At 42.8% G+C, this 9,054-nt stretch overlaps 1 protein-coding gene across 1 annotated transcript in view; it reads right to left on the reverse strand.

Moving 5' to 3' along the window:
- Positions 1–8,509, reverse strand: part of sf1 (splicing factor 1) — a 33,098-nt gene extending 24,589 nt beyond the window's left edge. Inside the window, exons 1-5 of the mRNA XM_080451017.1 lie at positions 8,457–8,509; positions 5,655–6,082; positions 3,469–4,418; positions 3,134–3,158; positions 1,935–2,002 (exon numbers count right to left, since the gene is read on the reverse strand). Coding sequence (XP_080307143.1) covers positions 1,935–2,002; positions 3,134–3,158; positions 3,469–4,418; positions 5,655–6,060 — 1,449 coding nt within the window. The 5' untranslated portion in view covers positions 6,061–6,082; positions 8,457–8,509. The remainder of the gene's footprint in view (positions 1–1,934; positions 2,003–3,133; positions 3,159–3,468; positions 4,419–5,654; positions 6,083–8,456) is intronic.
- Positions 8,510–9,054: the final 545 nt, after the last annotated feature.

A 9,054-nucleotide genomic window follows, 5' to 3' on the forward strand; every position in this document is an offset into this window, starting at 1 on the left:
GGATCATTCAGTGGCTCTGAGATAGGTGCTCTTTGGTGACACAGGTAGGATCATATAAACAAAAAGGATTTCCAAAGAAGTACTGCTTGGCAAAAAGGTGTGAAAATGCAGACTTAAAAAGAAAAGAATTCCAAGGCACTCCGTCTCACGTGAAAAAATGTATAACTTATTAAGAGCAAGGCAAATGAATATGACCATTATTTATGTTGTGATTTATATAAACACTTCTTTTTTTTTATAAACCAGTAACAAATTATGGCATGGGAAAAAAAATCCAACAATATTTTGATATTACACTGTTAACTTTAGACTGATGCTAGGTTCTTGGTTTACCTATGATACTAGATTACTGAAACACTACACTGTCTCCCTGCATTTGATGTAGTGTTTATCTTGCTTAAGGGCCATTCACACTAAGTACTAGAACTACAGTATAACGATAACTTATATCGTTCACCATTGTATTTTTTCATATAGTTGGTGTGAACTCTGCCATCCACATGACTTAGAACGATTTTTTTAAACTATATTTTTATAGTTATAGTGCTCAGTGTGAACGGCCCTTTACTGTGAGTTGATCTGGATAAAGAGCATCTGCTAAATGCCTAAATTGTCATTAAGTAGAATTAATTCAGCAGACACAGAAATGGAACGACTGCTATACACTTCCAAGAGTTGTGTGCAGGGGTTGTTTTTGGACCAACGGCACACACGCTCAACATTTAAAATAAATACAATACAATGACTAACTTATTTTGCCAGTATGGCTGCAAGCTTGGTGTTTATGCCAAATCTATGGTTTATGCCAACTCTATGGTTTATGCTCATTAGGAAAGGTTACCATCATATTCTGGGTTTTGTAACTTAATAAAATCCGTGTTTCAGGCATGTTCAGCTGTCCTCTGTAAATACATTTCCCATCGGTTTCATTTTGATACTCATAATAAAAAATAAGTCCCTTTAAATTTCGTTAAGCATTTCACATCAGTGCAGTTTTGTTTTGAGACCATTTCATGGTCCAATCATTGTGTATCTATATAGCAAAATATCAATTACTCTAATAACCTTCTACAATGTGTACTTTTAGTACTAAATAAATCAATAAGAGCATATATGAGGAAATACATCTAGAATGCTGAACAGTCAAATTTATCTCATATAACTTATTACATACACATTGACATAATTATGGTATTGTAGAAGACCATTGGTTCTCATTGGGGTCCGGCGACTCCCAGGGGTCCTTGAGGGAGTTCCAGGGGGTCCCCAGCTAAATGATGGATAGTTAGGAACCAAATGGACCCTAATGGGTCTGTAACTCTGAGTGTACAAATGGAACCAAATGGACCCTAACGGTTCCATTTGGTTCCATTTGTACACTCTGAGTTACATTTAAGTTGATTTTACAATATAAATTGTGGTCCCAGAGATAGAAATGCCATTAAATGGAGGTCCGTAGCCTAATGCATGTCAAACTGGGGGTCCTTGAAATTAAAATGGTTGAGAATCACTGCTAGGGCCGTACAAATCTTCTCTTGTGGGGGTCCCTGAGTCATATCTTTTCTAATGGGGGTCCGTGGGCTAATAAGTGTAAATTTGGGGGTCCTGTTATGTAGACACCATCACACTATAATGCACTCTGTGTAACATAGTTGTGTACAAAACCTGCACATTACACTCTGTGCTGTAAGTTATGTCCAGTTTGTCCCAAGTGAATCTATTCAGTGAATCAGTCAAATCTATTTCAGACTGTACTGAGAAATGTATGAAAAAAGATGGAGTCCGCACACTGGGAATAAATGCTCCTCGTTCTGTGTCCCATTTCACAAGTTTTCAAATGTACTTTGTTACTTTCCACCACTGCTCATTTCTCATGTTCATCCTAATATTGTCCTGCACCTGGACAGTATAAATGGATGTGCATCCACTTGTACTGTCCAGGTGCAGGCAGACTTTTTCTTCTGTAGTAGCTTCATGTTCTCTGCTACTGTAGGAACACAATCTTGAGGTGAAATACACAACACAATAAACACATGTGACACCTTTGTGAGTACAGAGTTTTAATGAAAAACAGATTACCGGTAATTCAAATGTTATTGCATTGCCAACATAAGTAAGATACAGTAGCATACACTGCAATGCACTAGAACATAATTTCACCCACTCTTTTATACTGGTAAGTTTGTGACGTGACAATAAACTGAAGTAGTAATGTTCAGAGAGAAACTGTATTAAGAAACAACTAAAACCTGCAAACTACTACGTACATACTCACATGGTCTTAAAAAAAAAAAAAAAACGACATCAAAAGAATGTGTCCACTGCAAGATGACAATCCTAGTTTTATGATGCCCGCTTGTACTCAAACCTGATTTTTAAACAATAAAAAAATAAAATGTCAAAAACAGTTCTTTGAACGTTCTATTGTGTCCCCAATCATATATATTTTTATGGTGTATTTGCACAAGCATGTCACCTTAGGGCTGGGCGATAGGTCTTCAAATCAATCACGATTATGTAAAACTTTTGCCTTGATTACGATTAATGAAAGATTAAAAAGAAATAATCGTGAAAAGTAGCCGATCTACAAGCTCGCAATGGGGCACTGTAGATCGGCCATTTGCAATATTTTGTACGCCATCATTCACAACAAAGTATAATACAGGGTTTTAAGTGGTGCTAAATAAGATTAATCGATTATAAAAAATCGATTTCGAAGGCTTAAGTCGGTTACTGGATCTAAATATCGGTTTCGATATATTACCGTTAATTTCCCAACCCTTATGTGACCCGCAATGTTTTCTTTACGTGGCCAAAACAAAATACAAACATGAATTGACCATAATATTACTAATACAAGAAAATGCTGTTGAAGATACTACAGTATGATGTCAATGTACAGTACTTACAAGACTCACCTTTTAAACATGTAGCATGCATTAAACGGATTCTTTGTTCTTCATGTAATCTAGTCTACTGTAGGGTCAAATCTACTTTCAATGGGAACAACTACAGTTAAGAGACATTGCAAAGGGGAGCTCAGATAAGGTTATAGATGACCGACAGTGACTTCGCCTGCACATGATGGGCTAAAACTACCCCAGAATCACGCAAGAGCCGCAACGCGACCAACGCAGGGTGGGTCGTCCGAGCATTCGCTGTTGCGACACCGCCAGGGTCAAGAGCACAACACAAACTGCATCCAGACCCCAGAGGGGGGGGGGGGGGGGGTCCACTTGGCTATTTTGGTCAGCGAGCATCAATGTGGCTTCATTAAGAGCTTATATAATCCAAAGACCTAATATAGACAAAGGGATATTAACCAGCAAATATACAGTACTATCAAACACCTAGTGTTCCGATTAGTTATAGTCCAATGGCACTCTCGGGCGGCTATTCCAAAACCCACAGAAGAAGCCGGCCCAGGCTCTCCGTTTCGGCCGGACGTAGCAGACTTGGTTAGTAAGCGTAGCGCGGCCGCTCAGCGTAGGCGCTCCGCGGAAGGTCGTAGGCCGAGCCTCTCGGCACGGAGGAGGGCGGCAGGGAGGAGAGGCGCGAGTTCTCAAACGCGTAGCCGTCCGCCTCGGCCGGGGGGATTCTCCGAATCGGACTCCGGTCACGCATCGCGTAGTATGAGGGGTGGGGGGCGGCTGATGGCGGCGGAGGAGGAGGAAGAGGGGGGAGGGGACGGCGGTCGTACGGGTCGAGCCCGGAGGGCGCCAGGTGGTGGTGCTCCCTCATCATGGCGGCGGAGGAGGAGTGAGGCGAGGTGGCGGGCAGCGGCACAGAGTGGCGCTCCTCGAAATAGCCGGCTCCATGATACGGGTGGGCCCTGTACTTCTCGTAGAAGTCCACGACCCCGTACGGATCCCTGTCCTCGCCACCGGACGACCGTCGCGGCGGCCCCGCCGTCGTCGGATAGGCCGGCACCGCCTCGCCGTAGAGCGAGCCGCCGCCGCCGCTCCCGTATGCGGATGATGCACCTCCGTACATGTGAGCCATGTCGTGTTCGGCCGCCGCCGCGGCGCTCATACCGTAACCCGGGTGGGGAGCCCCGTAACCCATGGCGCTCTCGTAGCCCGCCGCGCCCCTGCCGCCGTACCCGGACGCAGAACCCCGGGGGTACCCACCATGCACGGGGGCGTAGCCGTCCCCGAAATCCGGATCGCCGCTGTAGCCCGGGTGATAATCATCACGACTGCGACCACCACCACCACGACCGCCAAACCTCGAGCCACCGTATCCGTTAGACTTTGGCTCTGAGCCATTCCCGCCGCCGCGGGCGTTCCCGTTCTGGTCTAGAGGGCACTCTTTGGACCAGTGGCCGTCCTGCCCGCAACGATAACAACCCGATCGTTCTCCCATTCCCGGCGCAGTACGCAGGCGGCTAGTCGAGAGCTTCACACTCATCAGTTTTCCTTGAAAAAGAAAAAGATGCATAAGGAATTACACAAAGAAAAGATGCATAAGGAATTACACGTGCAGTAAATCACAAACAATGCAATTCAGATTTTTTTTGGCCTGCGTCTTTGGTGTCTCTGATACATTTGGATTTTAAGGAAAATGTCAACAAGTACAAAGCCGAGTTCATGCTTAAGAACTTGATTATTAAACAATCTGCAAAGCGATAAAGATCAACTGATGCATCTTCTCAGGCTTACCTTTACAGTATGTCTTACCCTTTTGTCCTCTCTCACTTACCTGTGCTGTATCAATCAATACCTTACCTGTTCATTCATAAGGAATAGAATTACTTTCTTGGGAAATTGGGGAAAAAGCTGATCTACAAGCTTATAAAGCGTTGTAAGCTAGTAGATAAAATAGGGCTTAAGTGGTTCATTATAAACACTGCATGTTTCCGTGTCCACAGAGAGCGTTTCATTTTATTTTTTATTTCTATGGTGAAGAATACGTGCAGAGCGCTCCTCGATGAATTTAATACATAGGACCACAATGGAAACAAGTCCCCAGGACTTCTTTGTGTCATCCTTTTAGCCTTAATATCTTACAGTACCACGTGCCGTTTACATTTCGGACTAATAAAAGTATTCAATCAAATACTCTCTCCCGCGTCACGCATCGTGTTTCAGTACTCTCTGCGTCCAGCGTTTATTCAGCTGAGCGTTCTCCGCCCCCCTCCAAGTACAAAGTAGTTCAACTTTTCGAGAGGATTCCGCTCATCAACGTCACTTTCCTACGCCGAGGGATGGAGTTACACGCCCACACAGGCGGAGCGAAGGCACCTCGCTCAGAGCACGTGTAGCGCTGTGGAGTGTCTCCGCCACTCAATAAACGCTTTCTGTGGCAACTGCCCCCCCTCCCCTCCCCTCCCCCAGGTAGCCTGGAATCCAGACAGACGCGCTCATTCAGGTTTTTTTTTTACTTCGCTTGAATAAAAAGTACTCAAATGTGTGACTTAAGTAAAAGTATCAATACTGTAATGCGGATATACTCCGTTACAAGTAAAAGTCCGGTATTCAAAATGCACTCGAGTAAAAGTACAAACGTATTGGCATCAAAATGTACTTAAAAGTACCAAATTAGAAAGTTCTCCGCCGAACAAAGGAGTGAATCAGTCTGGATTCCAGGCTAGTAGGCTCAAGTATGATTTTCCACAATGGCCTCTCTGCTCTGCTTCCACCCAAAGAGTTCACCTTTGAAGGCTGTGTTGTCCATCTTGCTGATGGCCTCCATGGCGTCCTCGATCCGCTCCATGTGCACGAAGGCGTAGTCCTTCACGATGTCGCACTCCAGCACGCCGCCGAACTCCTCGAACTTGGCCCGCAGCTCCTGGTTGGTGCAGGCCAGGTTGCCCACGTGCAGCTTGGTGGAGCCGCGGGACTTGCCGCGGCTGAACTCCACGTTCATGGGCTGCCCGTTGAGCTCGTACTGGTGCAGGGCGCGGATGGCCTCGTCCGCCTCCGTCTTGTCGTCCATGTGCACGAAGCCGAAGTTCTTCACGATGTCGCATTCCGAGATCTTGCCGTACTGGGAGAAGAGCGAGCGGAGGTCGTCCGTGGTGGTGTCCTGCGCCAAGTTCCCGATGAAGATTTTCACCATCGTGGCGTTTTTTTTCACGCTCCTGTGGGAAGAAATTATGAGGCGTTACTGGATGAGTGATGGCCATGTAGTTGGTGCAACTGTTCACCAAACTAAACAAATTAATTGATTCCATTTTCAAAAACAGCTAAAATAGCAGATCTACAAGCTAGAAGCTCACGGGTATTTCAGCCATTTTAGGGCTTAAATGGTTAATCAGTAAAGTATATCTATTTTTAAATTCACATTGATACGTTGATATGTATAGGATCAGAAGCTGCACTTCACAATTATTTAATTCATCAACAAAATAAAAAAAGATTAGCTAAGAAGATAATCGATAGTTGCAGCCTAACAGCCATGAATAGAATAAAAAAAATAATATTAAGCCTGTTAATCTGAGAAACTATGGCAACCACAGTCAGGAAGAAATAAATATATTATATATATTAATAACAGTTTGTTTGAACCTAGTATTCACCATGGTAGGGGAAAGATGTTCAGGTTCAGAAAGGCTCTACAATTAACTAAACCACTTTAGTGGCTGCATCACAGCAAAGTGATGACATTTTCGTAACTTACTCAAGTGTTACAGCTCTTACATTTAGTTATTATACATCCATTACTGATGAAAACACCAACAGTCATCCCCACAATTATTGAAGTTAATATTGTTATATTTATGAAGCCCAGCCCTAGTACCGCCTCAAACCAAGACCACAAAGTTCACGGTCAGATTATATGAACACAGATTATATGAACCTTGTTATTAAGTATATACATGGTTACAGAGGCTGGTGGAAGTGACCAATACTGAACAGTGTTTGTGTTTTATTGTGTGAATAACTATTAATATATTCAAGTCAATATTAAATTAATATTCCCACAAACATAATTAGTCTAGACTGTCTAGCCTCTGTGGACACAGTAGCTGTAAAGCAGAGCTCAAGAGTAAGACCCATTTATTCACTCTTGCTTTTAGTTGATTTTTAAATCTGTGTATCCATCCATGTCCTCACCGTTTTGCCTGATTCACTGCCTTTTTTGCTATTATTTTAATGTTGTTTTATGCTTTTGCTTTTGTATTTTTTTGCTTTATTGTTAAATTTGTACTTTTTCTGTAAAGCACTTGTGCTTTATTCTAGCTCTCTAAAGCACTTTGAGCTGCATTTCATGTCATGAAAGGTGCTATACAAATAAAGTTTATAATTATTATTATTAGACACGATAATTCAAAGCTTGAATTTGAGTTTTGTAAATTAGTATTTTATGTTCATTTCAATTAATGCATTGTCATTCTGTAGGCCAAAATGTCTCTTTGTAGAAGGTAAAGTGTGTAACCCAAAATATAATAACACCACATAACTGTAGATTGTGTGGTAAAGCACTGCCCAATTAAATTATTGATCATTAGTAATCAAATGGACCCTCATAGGCCTAGGTCTGTGAGACTGTAACTGAGAAATGGAACCTAATGATCCCTTACAGAGGTCTGTAACTGAGAAATGGAACCAAATGGACCCTTACGGGTCTGTAACTGAGAAATGGAACCAAATGGACCCTTACGGGTCTGCAACTGAGAAATGGAACCAAATGGACCCTTACAGGTCTGTAACTGAGAAATGGAACCAAATGGACCGTTACAGATCTGTAACTGAGAAATAGAACCAAATGGACCCTTACAGGTCTGCAACTGCATGAGAAATGGAACCAAATGGACCGTTACAGATCTGTAACTGAGAAATGGAACCAAATGGACCCTTACAGGTCTGCAACTGCATGAGAAATGGAACCAAATGGACCCTTACAGATCTGTAACTGAGAAATGGAACCAAATGGACCCTTACAGGTCTGCAACTGCATTAGCCATGGTTCACATGACGATGGTATGACAGTCATGTTTCAGGGCTACTACTGCATGAGAAATGGAACCAAATGGACCCTTACAGGTCTGCAACTGCATGAGAAATGGAACCAAATGGACCCTTACAGATCTGTAACTCAGACCTGTTCTTTAACTTAAACACAAAGGTCCAATTTGTCTCAATTTGTAAAATGAACATTGGGGGGTCCCGGTCGGGGATTAAAAAAAAGGGGGGGGGGGGGGTCAAACTGCAACTGTAAGAAAAGAAAGTCAGTCACTTTGCGTTAAACAAATCAAGCAACATCTCCTATTCTAACCCTTAAATGAAAGGTTGCTACACCACCACTCTTTCTCTGAGGGACAACAGTTAGCACAGCATGCTAACACTAGCTAGTAGCCCATTCGTATAGGAGAAGTTGTTAGCCGATGCTATTAGTAGCTAGCCTTCATTCATTGCAGTGAAGCTACGACATAAACATCGTTAAACTAGGTTATTAATCCCATGATAAAGTGTCTTTATAAGGCTTTATCAGGTGGTTCTAACGGCTCATACCTGGTGTCTGCAGGTCAGTCCGTGTCCGTTAAATGGCTGCTGTTCCGCTGAGCTGTGAACACGCCGTGCAATGCTAATGCTAAATGCTAATGCTACAACATCAAGGCTGAATGAATGGGATAGACGCAGTGGTGTACATTTACTCAAGTACTGCACTTTTTTTACTTTCTTCAGTTTTTCCCAATTTTCTGTACCTTTACCTCTACTCAGTCCAGTAGACAAATACTGTACTTTTGCTCCACTACAATTATTTGAAATCTTTAGTTGAGTTTAGTTGAGATTATTACTACAAAGCATACATTATAACCACTTCAGCCATGATATGTACACTTGAGTAGATGTACTTAGTTACTTTACACCACTGGTACCGAGTCTACCGACTGTCTGTCTGACTGACTGGGGGACACATGTGGATATGGGGAACACATCTGGTCACAACACTGTTTAACCAGTCTGCCAACACATGAATGCAGTGCAGCATTCATTCTAATCTACACCCAGTGGTTCTCTAACATTTTCTTTAAGTACCCCAGATTAGCATGTATTTGGTCAAGGACCCCCACACACACACACACAAACACTTATATTGCTAGGGACC

The sequence above is a fragment of the Gymnoscopelus braueri genome, assembly GCF_963280865.1.
Source record: "Gymnoscopelus braueri genome assembly, chromosome: 15".
Classification (NCBI taxonomy): domain Eukaryota; kingdom Metazoa; phylum Chordata; class Actinopteri; order Myctophiformes; family Myctophidae; genus Gymnoscopelus; species Gymnoscopelus braueri.